This window comes from Kogia breviceps, chromosome 15 (genome assembly GCF_026419965.1).
Source record: "Kogia breviceps isolate mKogBre1 chromosome 15, mKogBre1 haplotype 1, whole genome shotgun sequence".
In the NCBI taxonomy this organism is placed as follows: domain Eukaryota; kingdom Metazoa; phylum Chordata; class Mammalia; order Artiodactyla; family Physeteridae; genus Kogia; species Kogia breviceps.
This window is the reverse complement of record NC_081324.1, coordinates 64,187,546-64,202,424: the sequence shown is the minus strand read 5'-3', so window position 1 is coordinate 64,202,424 and position 14,879 is coordinate 64,187,546. Positions and strand designations below refer to the sequence as shown.

General features: G+C 62.1%; 1 protein-coding gene across 4 annotated transcripts; it reads left to right on the top strand.

The window, feature by feature from the left end:
- The first annotated feature begins 1,214 nt into the window (after positions 1 to 1,214).
- Positions 1,215 to 14,512, top strand: AIFM3 (apoptosis inducing factor mitochondria associated 3). Of its 4 annotated transcripts, XM_067015280.1 has the most exons (22): positions 1,215 to 1,260; positions 1,886 to 2,035; positions 2,890 to 3,117; positions 3,597 to 3,760; positions 7,154 to 7,367; positions 7,526 to 7,635; positions 7,856 to 7,965; positions 8,056 to 8,100; positions 8,349 to 8,445; positions 8,520 to 8,632; positions 8,975 to 9,061; positions 9,426 to 9,517; positions 9,601 to 9,731; positions 9,817 to 9,932; positions 10,024 to 10,095; positions 10,173 to 10,236; positions 10,811 to 10,887; positions 10,989 to 11,106; positions 12,324 to 12,422; positions 12,677 to 12,752; positions 13,191 to 13,295; positions 14,145 to 14,512. In XM_067015280.1, the coding sequence occupies exons 4-22, from the start codon at positions 3,730 to 3,732 to the stop codon at positions 14,182 to 14,184; spliced, it is 1,797 nt and encodes a 598-aa protein (XP_066871381.1). In that variant the 5' UTR covers positions 1,215 to 1,260; positions 1,886 to 2,035; positions 2,890 to 3,117; positions 3,597 to 3,729; the 3' UTR covers positions 14,185 to 14,512. The 4 variants fall into 4 exon arrangements, with proteins under 4 accessions (XP_066871381.1, XP_066871382.1, XP_058897135.1 ...); XM_067015281.1 differs by lacking the exon at positions 2,890 to 3,117; XM_059041152.2 differs by lacking the exons at positions 1,886 to 2,035; positions 2,890 to 3,117.
- The last annotated feature ends 367 nt before the right edge of the window (positions 14,513 to 14,879 follow it).

Here is a 14,879-nt window from a genome sequence, read left to right as displayed (position 1 = left end):
AAGCAAAGGAATAAATGCACATACAGCCACAGCCACGTTTCTTTACAGGGCACAGTGTCTTCCTGGCTGGGTGCTGTGGGGTGAGGGGCAGGGCTGCAAGGTCAGCAGAGTGTGGAGTAGGGGCAGGCTGACTGGAGGCCAAGGGCACAAGGACAAGCAACACCTTCTGCCCAGTGACGGAGCCTCTCCTGTGGCAGTTCGCCACCCCGAGGGGTGGACGAGTGTGACCCATTCAGGCCCTGCTCCTGCCCCTGGGCGCCACCCAGCCTCCCCGAGCTTCCCCATCTGTAAAATGAGGGGAGATGTGCTTGCCCCCCTGGGCAGCCTGGGGCATAAAGAGGGACTGCCTCAGAGGCCAGTCAGCCTGGCATCCTAACCAGAAGGGAGCAAGGCCCAGAAAGGGGGGAGATGGCAAAAAAGAGGGCACGACAGCAGCCACTGAAGGAGACAACAGTTAGTGGCTGATGTCGGGCCCAATGGCCCCATGTGCTTAGTGACAGATGAGACACCACTTCCCTGGAAAGTGCCCTTCATTCATTTCCCACACAGTCATGAGTCCCAGTCTGCTGGAGGGACAAGCCCTGCCTAACCACAAGGCAGAGTCTGGAGAGTCAACACAGTGAAACTCTGGGAGGGGCTGGGAGCTGGAATAGCAGGGCCAGATCCAGTATGGGGAGGCGGCTCAGGGAGGGCTTCATGGAGGAGGGGACACAACACCCACCGGGGTGGACCATGACTTATGGGGACCCAGGAAGTTCTCCTGGTATTATGACATGTGGGAAAGAGAAAATGTCATAAAATATAAAGTAGAACATTTTGATGTGGGGAGAGTGGACGGAAGGACGGAGCTGAACCCCCAAAGCAATCAAGGTGTCAGGCAGTCAGGCGCGGTTTGGGAGGTTTCTGTGGGTGATTTACCTGACCCACGCTCGCTGCCCGCCTGCCCCTGGTTCCAAGACCTAGGAAAGAAAGAAAAGGAAAAACACTGAGACCCGGCGCGCGGACCAGCCTGGCGCCCCGCGGGGGTCGCGAGGATGCTGGGGACCCAGACTCCGCCCGGCGTCCAGGGCCAGAGGGCTCCGCTGCCTCCCACAGCCTCTCATCCCGACCCGGGCCGCTCCCACCTGCGCGGCCACCGGGCGGTGCTGGGGCCTCGGGCTCCGGCCGCATTGTCGCCGCAGCGCCGGCCCCGCCCCGCCTGCCCCGCCCGCCCCGCCGCAGCCCCGGCGGCTCCAGAGCGGAGGTCCGCGCCGAGCGCAGGTGAGCCCGCGGGTCCGGGCCGACTCGTCGGGGACTGGGGGCCTCACCGGGGAGGGGGCAGGCCAGGCGGAGCGCCCTCGCTCTCCCGACGCGCCGACCGCTTGCCGCCTCGGGGCCCCGCTGTGTGCGGATCCCCTTCCTGGGCTGCCAGTCCGGTGGGGGGACCCGGCCCGAGGGAGCGGGAAGGCAGCTGGAAGGACTTCCCAGGGAGACGGGCTGCACATGCAAAGCAGGAAGTTTGCCTCTAGCCCCGTGGGGGAGGAGGTGCGGGCCACAGCGCCCCGAACTTGAGGGCCGGCTGTGGAGCTCAGATGCTGTCCCAGGAAACTGGAAGCCACTGGGGGCCGAGCTGAGCAGGAGCCCCTCGGGTGGGTGTGGGAAGGGCCCAGGGGATCCCTGGTGAAGCGTGGGACCCGGAGGAGTGAGGAGCCTGCACCAGAAGGGGCGCTAGGGCTGGTCCCGGGGGACCAGGCTCCTGTAGGTGGTCAGCACTCGGGGACTGTTACAACTTTTTGCACTGGGCAGTTTGTGGACAAGGGACAGCACTCTGCCAAAACTTGGGGTGCCGTCTTGCCATGCCCCTGGCGAGGACCTTTGCCTTGAGTGGGGGCGTCTGGGCCTGCAGGAGATAGGAGGGCTCCACACCAGCCTGGCACACAGTAGACCTGGAGAAGTTTCCGTCCCCAGCAAATCTCTTTCCACACCGAAGGCCCTGGAAGGTCTGAACACCTGGGCACCTGGGAAGGGAGGGAACAGTCTCGACAGGCACCTGGTGGTAAGTTGAGGTCCCACCTTTTCTGGGATCTGTGGCCCAGTAAGTGAGGCCTGAGGCCCGGCAGGAAGGAGGTGGGCAGGGCTGAGCCAGAGGGAAAGCCAGGATCTGTGGAGGGGTCTTGTGCCCAGGTAGGAGGCAGGTGGGCAGGTGGTGGCCCAGTTTTACAGACCTGCCTTGGCAATGAGTGGGGGAAAGAGCATGGGTGTACCCAGGTGGCCTTCAGGTGCCACTGCCTCCTCACCTGTGACGGCCCTCTAGGGCAGGGGAAACCAGGTGCTGGCAGCAGACAGTCCCTCCCCAACCTTTTCATCTGGTTCTCAGCCCCCTTGCTCTTAAGCACCCACCCAGGGCCCTTGCTGGGATCTGGGGAAAACCAAGTGGGCCTCATCCACTTAAACTCCAGGAAGAACTTCTGGGGGAAGCCGCAGGGATAACAGTGGGGTGGACTGTGGGGAGGTCAGTGTAAACAAGGCAGCTACACCTTTGTCCTGGGCCTTCCAAAGTCCAGTCTGTAAGCTGCATGTTAAGGAAGGCTCACTCTGTGGCCTTGAGGGCTCCTTGGCTGCAGGGACCTCTTTGTTGATGGGGTGACCCCTCCCCCAGCCCCATGGCTTGCAGGGTGATACGGGGGCTTCCTGGGTCCCTGTCCGCCTTGGACCTAACTAAGGTGGGAGGGAGGTGGGACACCACCTGGTTGCCCCTACCTGCTGCTTGATCTTGGCAAGCCCTTGGCCCCTCAGTTTCTCCATCTACTGTTGGGCATGACCTCAACGTCAGGGGCTTTTGGGAAGAGCAGGGGAGGGGGTGGGAGCCGGAGCTGTGTGCCAGGCCTCCCTTTCCTCCAACCCCACCAGGCCCAGGCTGGCTGCCCGCTTCTGTTCACATGGAGCTGGGTTTCCCTGGGGACCAGTGGACTGGCCCAGCCCCGCCCCCATCCCCTCCTGGCCACAGCTCACACTGTGGGGAGGGGTGGAGGCTGGGCCACCTCCTGGACCCCTGCCCCCTTGCCCTGCCTTCCAGGGCCGGGCAGTCTCAGTCCACTGTTGGGCTGGGAGCAAGAAGCAGTGGCTGCCCTTGGAGAGGTAGGTATCCAGGGCTGCCCACCAGGGTGGGAGCAGGGGAGAGAACTAAATGTCGCCCCATTGAGGAGGGAGAAACCCAGAGGACCAGGAAGGCTCTGTTCTGCCAAGGTGACCTGGGTTTGACCCCAGGCATGGTGGCCTCCCTGGAGAATGGAGGGTCTCAGGGCTCCAGGCTGCAGGATTTTGAGGGGGCAGCAGAAATCGGGGAAGATTTCCTGGGCCTAAAAGGTGGCTGAGGTTGGGGCAGAGGGGCCCAGGCAAAGGGAGAGGAGAGTGAGGGTGCTGAGCCTGGGGGCTTGGAAGGGAGGTGCCATTCACAGTGCCAGGTGCCATTCCTCTGGGACCCGGCTCCCCTACGCATGAGCGTTCCCAGCTCCAACGCAGCCTCTTTGAGAAGCCCCCCACTCTGTCTCTCTGTGTCTCTACCCACAGCCCTCATCACAGCCCTGGTCCCCATAGATGCTCCTGTCTCCCTGCAGGCAGCTCCAGCTGGGATGGCAGCTCCAGCATCTCTAAGGGCCTCGGGGGGTCCAGCCCCCCAGGGGGCACCGTAGGCCTCCCAAAGCCAGCCGCCTGTGTGCCTTCCCCCCACCCATCTGCGGGCCACTCACCATGGGTGGCTGCTTCTCCAAGCCCAAGCCAGGTACCTCCTCTCTTCTCACCCTCTCCCTTCCCCCTCCCTCCGTCGCTGGCTCCCTCCCTCCCTCCCTCTTCCTGCCACCTTCCTCCTGCCCCTCCCCCTGCCTCCGAAGTAGGTCAGGCTGGGCTGCAGCCGAATGTTAACGCTGTGGGCAGGAGTGGGGGGGCTGGAGCCCTCTTTATTTGGGGCTTAGGGTGCTGGTGGTGGGAATAACAGTGGAATCTTTCTTGGAAAGGGGAAAGGAGGGTTCCTCCTGCTGCTGGGTCGGGGAGAGGAGCATCTCCCTCAGCTCTGGGGAAGGGGGCTCTGGGGACACCCTCAGCCACTGCATGACCCAGGGCATGCAGGATAGCCCTCTGAGCCTCACCTCCTCCCCCTAAAAATAAGCCTGACATCTCAAAATTACTATGAGGTGGAGTGGACATGTCCTAGCCCTTTTCACCTCTTCTGACCCCGTGTGAACTTGGGCTGCCTCCTGGGCCTCTCTGGACACAGTTCCCCATTTGTAGAGGAAATCCTCACCCTGCCTGGCCCAAGCAGTCCCATCCCAGCGCTGGGGAGCGGGCAGGGTGCTGGGGGACGCCTAGGTCTGCTCTCCACGGAGACCCTTGTGTGCCGGCTCTCCCTCCAGCCCCACTTTCCCTTTTCCCTCCTCACAACACCCAGAAGGCAGGAGTGTGCAGGCCTGACCCAGATGAAGAAACCAAGGCTGAGAGAGGCCTCTGTAGTGCACCCAGGGATCGCTGGCCAGCTCGCCCCAGCTCCCCTTACCTGATACCCATCAGCTCCATTACCTTGGAGCCCATGAGCCTTTTCTCCTTTTCCTGGGTCTGAGGGAGAACTTGCGGACAAGAGGAGACCTGTGATGCCCTGCCAGGCAGAGAGACTCACCTGCACCTGCCCCATGACTCCCATGCTGCGGACACCCAGCCCTCGGGCAAATGACGTCCCTTGTCTTGACTCCAACTCTCTCCCGTCAGAAGCAGGCAGGAGGATGCTGGCTGCCCCATATCAGGCTCCTGTAGGACTGCAGAGCTGACAGGAGGCCCTGGCAGAAGATGCCACCTGTAGGTTCCTTTAAAGGACCCCAAAGGGCTGGTCTGCCTCAGACCCCTAGCCCCAGGACCCCCAGCCCCAGGACCCCTGGTATAGGGTTGGTCACTCCTACCACACCAGGGGCAGTGCTAAGAATTTGCGCTCTTGAGCCCAAATCCAGCCCTGCCTGTTCCTGGCTTTTTGGCCTTGGGCAGGTGCCTTCACCTCTCTGAGCCTCTCTGTACTCATGTGTGAAATGGGACTAATAATTGTGCCCCTGTGCGGGCTAGTGTGCTTGGCACGGGCCTGGCACATAGGAGGCACTTACAGGGTATTATCCCCTCTCTGGGGGGCTGGGCTCCCTGTGGGCTGTGGCAGGAGGGCAGGAGCTTGGGCCCCCGGTGCCCATGGTGGCAGGTCTGGGGTAAGGCTTGGGGAATTTCAGGCTGTGGGAGTGAGAGCGTTCTGGCCATGAGAGTTCAGTGAGGGTCAGGAGGGGCCACAGGGAGACCAGAACGAGCAGAAGAGGCTTCTGCAAATTGCTCACTTTCCACCTCACTAGCTCCTGTGGCTCCGAGCATGTTAGAACAGTCTTCCTGAGCCCCCTCTGTGTGCCCTGTGCTCCAGGGGCCCCATGTTCCTCAGGAAGTGTTCCAGGCCAGTCCTTTGTAAGCTCAGAATTAGGAGGTAGTGCAGGTCTCTTGGCATCTGGTCATCTGCCTTTTATTAGGCCACTAGTGCTACCTAAAGGCTTTCCCTCTTTGGCAACCAGGAGGCTCGGAGCTAACCAATAAAACTCAGCTACCCAACTTCACCTATTGAGCATCTACTCTGAGTTACATTTATTATTTCCTTCAGTATCCACTGTCCCAGAAGAGGTAGGCACTGTTCTCTCCATTTTATAATGAAGGCATCTGCCGAAAGGGGCTAAGGGATCCACCACAGCTCCTGAGGCTCCTGACCTGACGTCTTCCCCCGTTAGACTACACCAGTGAGCACCTGGGGCCTTCTGGAAGGAGGTAGAGGATGAAAACAGCCTGGCTTGGCTGTGCTCTGGGCCCCTGCCAGGCTGCTCCTGTGAGCTGTCTCTCTAATTCTTCTGAAAACATTCTAACACCATTACATAAAGTGTGGAAAATGGAGGAAAAAACCCACCCCACCCATAACCCCCCACCTGACACAACAGCCTCAGCGTGATGTGTTCGTGCTCCCTTCCTGCCCAGCTGGAATCAGGGAGCCACCTTCAGCCCTGTCCCTTGCGTGCCTGAGCCTTAGGGGAGGTGGCGATGGAGGTGGGGGGGCTAGGACAGGAAGGATGAGGGGCCAGACCAGGCTGGGGGAGAGGATGGGCAGGCGTGAGCCCAGCCCCAGCTGGAAAGGGTAGGACAGCAGCCCAGGCTAAGGGAACTTCAGGGGCTAAGGCCTGGAGGTGTGAGCTGGGTTCTTTGTTTCTGGAGGGTCAGGTCTGCGGGGGAGGGGCCTGGAGGCTCAGGGGCCTCAGGAGTTGGGAGGGGGCCTCCTGCCCAGGCCTCGGGCCTGGCGCATGCTGTGCCCGGGGCTCAGCTTCCATGCTTGCTCCCTGCAGCAGCAGCCCAGGAGGCCAGATTATCACTGCTAAAAATTCTGTTTATTGTTCCCTTCTAATTAGAAAAATACCCCAGGCACATGGTAGGGAATTTGGAAAATGCGGAGAAGTATAAAGAAGAAAATGATAATCTCACTAACTCCCCCCAGAAGAGGCCCCACTGGTGGGGCGGCGCTGTGCCCTCTGCATGCACCACCCAGTTGGGGTTCAAGGCCCCTGCACCCAGCGCCTGGCAAATAATGAAGGATTCTCAAACTGGCGAGAGCAGCTATCTAAAGTTGAAATTATGGTGCATGCACTTTTTTTTTTAATTTTGAAAAAATTTCAAATCTCTGGAACCCTCGATTCCCCCGTTACCCAGATTCACAGGCCATGAACTGGGCTGCGTCCAGCTTTGGATGCGCTGTTTCTCAGGCCCCAGACGTGCCCCGGAGTCCTCAGGGATGACGCAGTTCTCCATGGGGGCCACTCCCTCAAGGTCAACAAGGCTCCAGCACTGAGTTCTCACCTCCACGTGGATTCCTGGAGAAAGGGCAGCTTCAGGGTTGAATGAGCTTTGTTGTGTCCCCTCACTAATTCTGTTAGGGGAAAAGAAAACACGCAAAAATTAATTTAAGCTTGCCCAGGGCTCCCCTCACCCCCCACCCCCTGCACCCTGGCTCTGCCTTTTGCTGGTGGTGCAGATGGCTTTCTGGAGGCCCGGGGAGAACCCACACTCAGAGCTCATGGGGTGGGCCGGGCTGGGGACTCACCGCCACCCCCCCACCTGCCCGCAGTGGAGCTCAAGATCGAGGTGGTGCTGCCCGAGAAGGACCGGGGCAAGGAGGAGCTGTCCGCCGGCGGGAAGGGCAGCCCCCGGCCCTACCAGGGCAACGGCACGGCCCGCCACTTCCATGCAGAGGAACGCCTGTCCGCCCCCCACCCCTACCCTGGCGCCCAGGACTGCGTGGAGGCTGCTGTCTGCCACATCAAGGACCTGGAGAACGGCCAGTGGGTGCTAGGCCTGGGAGGGGGTGGCGAGGTGGGAGGGCAGCTGGGAGGCCTGGAAGGGACCCATGACCGGCACCAGCTCCATCGGGGCCACCACCTCTGTGGCTCCTGCTGGTCGACCGACCTCTGACCTCTGAGGGCAGCCCCTCCCCTCCCAGGATGCGGGAAGTGGAGCTGGGCTGGGGGAAGGTGTTGCTGGTGAAAGACAACGGGGAGTTCCATGCCCTGGGCCACAAGTGTCCACACTACGGTGCGCCCCTGGTGAAAGGTGAGCTGTTGTTGCCCATGGGGGCAGGGCGGGACTCCCCGACAGGGGCTTGGCGGCTCCCCCATCACAAGGGGCGCTCAGCCCCTGCTCCACTGGGCCCCAGGCCCCCGTCTATTAGTGGGGTGCCCTGGGCCGTGGTGAAGGGCCAGTGGTGCTGGATACAGGGGTCCTTGGAGAGGAGCTCTTGCTGGTGGCCCAGCCCAGCACTGCCCCCTCCCAGGAGTGCTGTCCCGTGGACGGGTGCGCTGCCCCTGGCATGGCGCCTGCTTCAACATCAGCACTGGAGACCTGGAGGACTTCCCTGGACTGGACAGTCTGCACAAGTTCCAGGTGGGGCCAGGCAGGCAATGGGGCAGGAGCCTGGGGGTGCAGGGGCTGGAGCACCCCAAAGCCCAGCTCTGAGCAACACACCCCTTGCAGGTGAAGATTGAGAAGGAGAAGGTGTATGTCCGGGCCAGCAAGCAGGTGAGGGGGGCCTTGGGGCTCAGGCAAAAGAGAGAGGTGAGAAGGGCTTCTGGGCCCAGAAAACAGCATGTGCATAGGCCCTGTGGTGGGAGGGAGCCTAGCAGGTGTGGCTGGGGAGCAGAGTGAAGGGCTGTGTGGTGGGGATGAGGTGGCACTGGAGCAGCAGGACCTGGCCTGCTGGGATGGGCACAGGGAGCCTGGCAATGACCCCAGCTTCCAGCTGCCCCCCACTCGCTGGCCACCCCCAGGCCCTGCAACTACAGCGAAGGACCAAGGTGATGGCCACGTGCATCTCTCCAAGCACTGGCCACAGCAGCAGCACCAACGTGCTCATCGTGGGCGCAGGTTGGTGGTGGGTTGTGAGGGGCAGGGTGGGGTGGGGGAGAGGGGGCTCCTGACCCACTGTCTACTCTGCTCAGGCGCAGCTGGCCTGGTGTGTGCAGAGACGCTGCGGCAGGAGGGCTTCTCAGACAGGATCGTCCTGTGCACTCTGGACCGGCACCTTCCTTACGACCGGCCCAAGCTTAGCAAGGTGAGTGAGCATGAGCGGGGCCAGGCAGGGCCAGACCCATGTCCCACTGGGCACAGTTAGGTCCACTGGGACCCTTGCTTGCCACCCCTTGGGGGTCTGGCCAGTTGCCCTCTCTGTTCGTGCCAGGCCCATCTGCAGTGCCCCTGAAAGATCTGGTTTGTTGAGCTCTGTCCTGTAGCTTCTGTGTGACCGAGGCTGCCAGCCCCCAAGACCCTGAGGCCCTGGTCCTCAGTTATAAAATGGGTCAGTGGCCACCTGGTCACTGGCCAGGTGGGGCCGGGCCTGCAGAGCGGTGGGAGCCTGGGGGTGCAGGGTCCTGTCTCAAGCCGGCATCTCCTGCAGTCTCTGGATGCACAGCCGGAGCAGCTGGCCCTGAGGTCCAAGGAGTTCTTCCGAGCCCATGGCATCGAGGTGCTCACTGAGGCCCAGGTACGGACAATGCTGGGGAACAGGCCTGGGGAAGGCTTCATGGGCACCGTGAAGGGCGTGAGGCCCCTGGAAGTATGGGTGTGGTCTGCCCTCCCGGCCCTGCTTCCCAGGCACCAGGGATGTTCCAGGCCTGGGGGGTCATGAGCCCCAGTGTGTGGGGCCATGGACTGTCTGCTCAGGGCTGGGACTTGGGAGCATTAGGAGGGCTTTGAGGGGGAGGTGGTTCCTGAAACTTAAAGGGTCAGGAGGGGTTGCCAGGAAAGGGAGGAAGGTTCATCCAGGTGGCAGAGCCTCGCAGAGGGCCTCGTGGGCTCTGGGTGTGGGGCGGGACCCGGAGGCCTCGCTCTGCCCGGCGGGGTCACAGGTGGTCACGGTGGACGTGAGGAACAAGAAGGCCGTGTTCAAGGATGGCTTCAAGCTGGAGTACAGCAAGCTGCTGCTGGCACCCGGGAGCAGGTGGGAGCGGTCCCCACGCCCCTGCCGGTATGCGGAGGGCTCTGGGTGCCGGGAGCCCCTCCCCGACTCTTGCCGTGTCTCAGCCCTAAGACCCTGAGCTGCAAAGGCAAAGACGTGGAGAATGTGTTCACCATCCGGACGCCTGAGGACGCCAACCGCGTGGTGAGGCTGGCCCGGGGCCGCAACGCTGTGGTCGTGGGAGCTGGCTTCCTGGGTGAGCAGCTGGGGGTGTGGGCTGGGCCCAGGGCAGCAATGGCCCTGGGAAGTGCAGGGTGCCAGCCCTCCCCACCTGGCCCCAGGGATGGAGGTGGCCGCCTACCTGACTGAGAAGGCCCATTCAGTGTCCGTGGTGGAGCTGGAGGAGACGCCCTTCAGGAGGTTCCTGGGGGAGCGCGTCGGTCGCACCCTCATGAAGGTGAGCCCCCAACTCAGAACCCACCGCCCCGGGCACCCGCCCTGCCCCCGCCTGGCTCTCACCCCTGCCCACCCACCCATCCACCTGGCAGATGTTTGAGAGCAACCGGGTCAAGTTCTACATGCAGACGGAGGTGTTGGAGCTGCGGGCCCAGGAGGGAAAGGTGGGCCCTTCTCCACCCCACGCCACTTTCTGTCCCATTTCCTGTGCTTGGGAGCTGCTCACTCCCGCTCTTTGCAGCTGAAGGAGGTCGTGCTGAAGAGCAGCAAGGTCTTGAGGGCTGACGTCTGCGTGGTGGGCATTGGTGAGTGGGGGGCAGACGGTGGCACTGAGCATAGTCACCCGTGCACGCTCGATGGTGAACTTGGGCCAGTCGCTTCTCCTCCCCCAGCCTGTTTGCACTTCTGTAAAATGGGGACCCCAACCGTACCCCCTTGGCAGGGTTGTTGGGGGGTGATGGTACCAGCTTAGCCTGGCCCAGCATGGAGGACGGTCCCAATGACCCCTGTCCAGTAACCCTGTGCAGCCGCAGGACACAGAAAAGCCTCTAATTGGTCCCTGCTCCAGCTGAGGTGCCAGTCCGGGGAGGGACAAAGCTGGGAGGTGGCAGCATGGGCTGGGCAGGCTCGGCATGCCAACCCCCACTAGGGGCTTCGTGGAGAGCTTCTCGGAGGAGGCGATACCTGAGGCCTGATGGGAAGCCCCGAGGTCTGTGGGGCTCCAGGCAGAGGAGACAGGACATGAAGGCACAGGGTGTGCCACCTGCTGGGTGATCAGTCTGGGCTGGACTGTGGGTGTGAAGGGTGTGGTGGTGCAGAGCAGTGAGGCAGGAGGAGGGAGGGGCCGGGGAGTGGACACAGTGGCCCCTGTCTTGCCAGGTGCGGTGCCCGCCACGGGCTTCCTGAGGCAGAGCGGCATAGGTCTGAATTCCCGAGGCTTCATCCCTGTCAACAAGGTGGGGCTGAGTGGGGAGGCCGGGCAGTGTGCTGGGCCAGGGTGGTGGGAGGTCCCGCTCCGTGCCAGTCCTACCTACGAGCCCTGGTCCCCTCCCCACAGATGATGCAGACCAATGTCCCGGGCGTGTTTGCAGCTGGCGACGCTGTGACCTTCCCCCTGGCCTGGAGGAACAATCGGAAAGTGAACATCCCACACTGGCAGATGGCTCACGCCCAGGGTACCGCCAGCCCCGCGGCAGCTTGGGGTGGGAGGCTGTCCCAGGGTCTCAGCCTTCCCCAGGCCCACCCCCTCAGTTGCTGGCCTTGGGTCCTGCTCACTGGGTCAGCCATTCAAGGCTCTGTGGCGGCCTGTCCAGCCAGCCCCATGCAGGTGGTCAAGGCGGCTCACAGAGGCCTCCCATCTCAGACCTCCGTCCAGTGCCCTCTTGACATCCCATTTCACCAACCACAGCGCCCCACCTCACTGGTCCCTCCACCAGCCAGCCTCTCCTTTCCTTTTGTCCTCAGAGACACATGTTCTGCAGAATTCCTCACTAACCTGTGCAGTCACCCAGGGAGGGAGAGAGGGGTTTAGTAGAACCTGGGCCAGCTCCCCACTCTCCCCTTTGGGCCACTTGACTGGCTCTGTGAACCCAGCTGCCTCGTGCAGGCCCCTGGGAGGTGGCTGTCTGGGCCTGGAAACCTGGGCTCAGTGGGGACCTGCTGTGTTCTCTGAGGAACAACCTTCCCCCTCCCCTTGGGCGGTCACTGTACACACCTGGTCTGGGCCCCTCAGCTGCAGGTATAGCCAGTTAGCTGCCTCAGAGGGAGGACGGCCAGACCCTCTGCACCCTCCTCCCTTCCCTCGGCCTTCACGTTATCTGAGCATCTGCGCCTGAAACCCCACTCCTGGTACCAATTTCTGCTCAGGTCCAAGGTCTAAAGTTGGTGCTAGGTTTGAAGGAACCAAAAGCTACTCATCAGCTGAGTATAATTAAGGTTTAACTGGGAGGGTCCAAGGACTGTCACAGACATCCAAATACAGGGGTCCAGTGGGGCCTTGTCCAAACTGGGGAGCCACCCACCCTATTCGGTCTTGGGCTCTGAGTGAGGCTGTCATCCCTGCTTGCCTTGACACTGGTGCCCCATTCGCCCGCCTCCCTCCTCAGACCTGACCTGTCCAGTTAGTTGTCTGTGTCACACCTGAAATGGTCCCGGGAAGCCAAGCCCTTCCAGACCCAGTCCAGGCACTTCGTCTTAGTGGCCAGCTTTGGGCCTGGTGTCCCTCTCTGCACCCATTATCTGCAAGCAGCGGTGGACAGTGGATTGGGCAGTGATTTACCTCTGGGGTGGGGGGGAATAGCCCCACCTGTCAGGCGTCCCCAGAGAGCTGGGGCAGGCAGTGGAGGGGTGGTGAGGGCTCGGGGCGGGGCTCTCACGACCCCGGGACCCGCAGGGCGCGTGGCGGCCCAGAACATGCTGGCGCAGGAGGCGGAGATCAGCACGGTACCCTACCTGTGGACCGCCATGTTCAGCAAGAGCCTGCGCTACGCGGGTAACAAGGGGCCGCGGACGCGGGCAGGGCCCAGGTGTGGCAGAGTGCGGAGGCGGGGCTTGGACGTCAAGGAGGGGCTAGAAGCATCCAGGGGGCGGAGCCATGACGGCTGCAGGTGGAAGCAGGGAACTCCCTGTGGGCGGGGCCAGGACCCCCTAAAAGGACCGCGGGGCGGGGCCTAGGGTCCAGGGCAGAGTTGGAAGGGCACTGGGCGCGGACCCCGTGAAGCCCAGTCCCCTCCTCCCGGCCCGCAGGGTACGGAGAAGGCTTCGACGACGTCATTATCCAGGGGGATCTGGACGAGCTGAAGTTCGTGGCTTTTTACACCAAGTGAGAGCAACGGGGTGGGGCGGGGGTGCGAAGCAGCGGGTACTCAGTCGGGAAGGGGGCTTGTCCTGGAGAAGCTCTGCTCCGGAGGAGGGGGCTTCCCTGCATAGTGAGCCGAGTGGCACAGGGGGCAGCTAGGCAGGGGCCGGCCAGGAAAGGGGAGGAGGTGGGGACAGCTCTTGGAGGGGGGTGTTGACACCCTACTTTTACACTGAGGCAAGTGACACAGGTAGAGAGTGGGGCTCCCAGGACAGGTTCCAGCCCTGAACCCCACTGGGCAGGAAGGCTGGAGCCTCTATGGGGTCCTGCAGGAGCAGAAGCCGTGCTGGGCTCTCAGGACATTCCTGAGCAAGAGCCTCCCTGGGCCCCAGCTGGACTCGGGTCTCTAAGGACAGGGGCTGCTGCTGGGCAGTCCTCAGGCTCGGCCACCTCTCCCTGCAGAGGCGACGAGGTGATCTCCGTGGCCAGCATGAACTACGATCCCATCGTGTCTAAGGTGGCGGAGGTGCTGGCCTCCAGCCGCACCATCCGGAAGCGGGAGGTGGAGTGAGTGTGGGCACTGGGTGCCTTGGGGAGGGGGGAGAAGTCCCCCGAGGTGCTGGCTCTAGCTGCCCCCACAGCCCTCCAGTGTTCTCCCCGCCCCCTCCCCTCCCCCCCGCCAATCAATCAGCCTGAGGCTCCCAGGGCTATGGTGTGGTGTGGGGCAAGGGTTGTGGTTTGGGAGAGGGCTGGTTATTTGTGCTCTTGGTGGGTAGAAGGGAAAGAGGCCGTGTCCAGGGCAGGACCAGTGCTGTGGGAAGGGTTAAAACCCACTGTTTGGGCAGTCACTGAGCCCGGGACACCCCACTGCACATGGTTGAACACAACCATGGAGAAATGCAGCTAGTGTTGCCCCTGGGGACGCCCTGACAGAGTCGTAGGGTGTTGTTCGGGGTCTGAAGGACACCGGACACCAGCCATTACCCTCATCCTGGCATGGTGCAACTGGGAGTCACCCTGTGGACTCAGTGGCCTAAAGAACCCCACCACCACCACCAAGGGCTGAGGAAAGCCTGGAGGCCACAGGACGGGGCGGGGCTCAGACTGGAAACGGAGAACCAAGGGGGGACAAGAATGACATGCTCTCTCCCCGGCCTTCTCTGTCTCTCCCTCTTGCCTTCGCAAAGGCTGTTTGTGCTGCACAGCAAGTACGTGTGTTCTCTCCTTCTTCCGAGCCTTTCCCAACCTCAGCCCAGAGCCTGCGCCTGGTGGTCTCCCCCTCTGCCCAAGTGCACATCCCTGCTGGGCACCAGGGCCTCGCACAGCTCCCTGCTGTCTTCAAGGGCTAGTTGCTCTTGGTGCCCAGAGTGGAACCTGCTCCCTTCTGCCCTCACTCCTCCTCCCTCATTCCTGCAGGACTGGCGACATGTCCTGGCTCACAGGGAAAGGATCCTGAGCTTGCACGCAGCGGACTCGGGCAGGCATGCTGGGGCATCAGGGACAGAGGCCAAGCCTGGGGGGCAGGTGCCAACCTCCAGTTCCCCAGGAGCCCCCAGGGCAGAACCTGAGCCCTCTCAGTGCTTGCCTTCGGCTGCCTGGCTCACCTCCCGAGAGGCCTCAGCGGCCTCCAGGAGATGCTCAGCCACCAAGACGTCCAGTGCCACTGATGGCTGGCAGTGGAGGCGGGACAGACCCTGCCTCTTCTTTCTCTATTGGGACTGGTCCCCTGTAGGACCCTGCAACATATTAGACATTATCTTAAAATTAAAACTCACACATTTGCAGATTTGTGTGACTTCCACTGTAATTGGGCAAGCTCTCATGAGGGAGAAAGATGATGAGACAAGCACGACCACAGACCACAGAACGCTCAGTGTCACACCAAGGAAGTTTGGTCTGTGAGCGCCCAGAGGAGGGAGTGACCCCTTTGCTGCCGCGGGGGTTAGGGAAGGCCCCTCAGACCAATGTCTTGGATCTGAATTTTGAAGGAAGGGCACTCCAGTTAGAGGGGACAGCACATGCAAAGGTTTTGAGGCAGGAAGTGCTTCTTCAGAGGTCAGAGGCAGCTCGGGCTTGGCAGTTTGGCGGCGTTGGCCCAATCAGTACTGAGGAGCAGGTCCCAAGACAGACCCACGCTTCTCATGGCAGCCT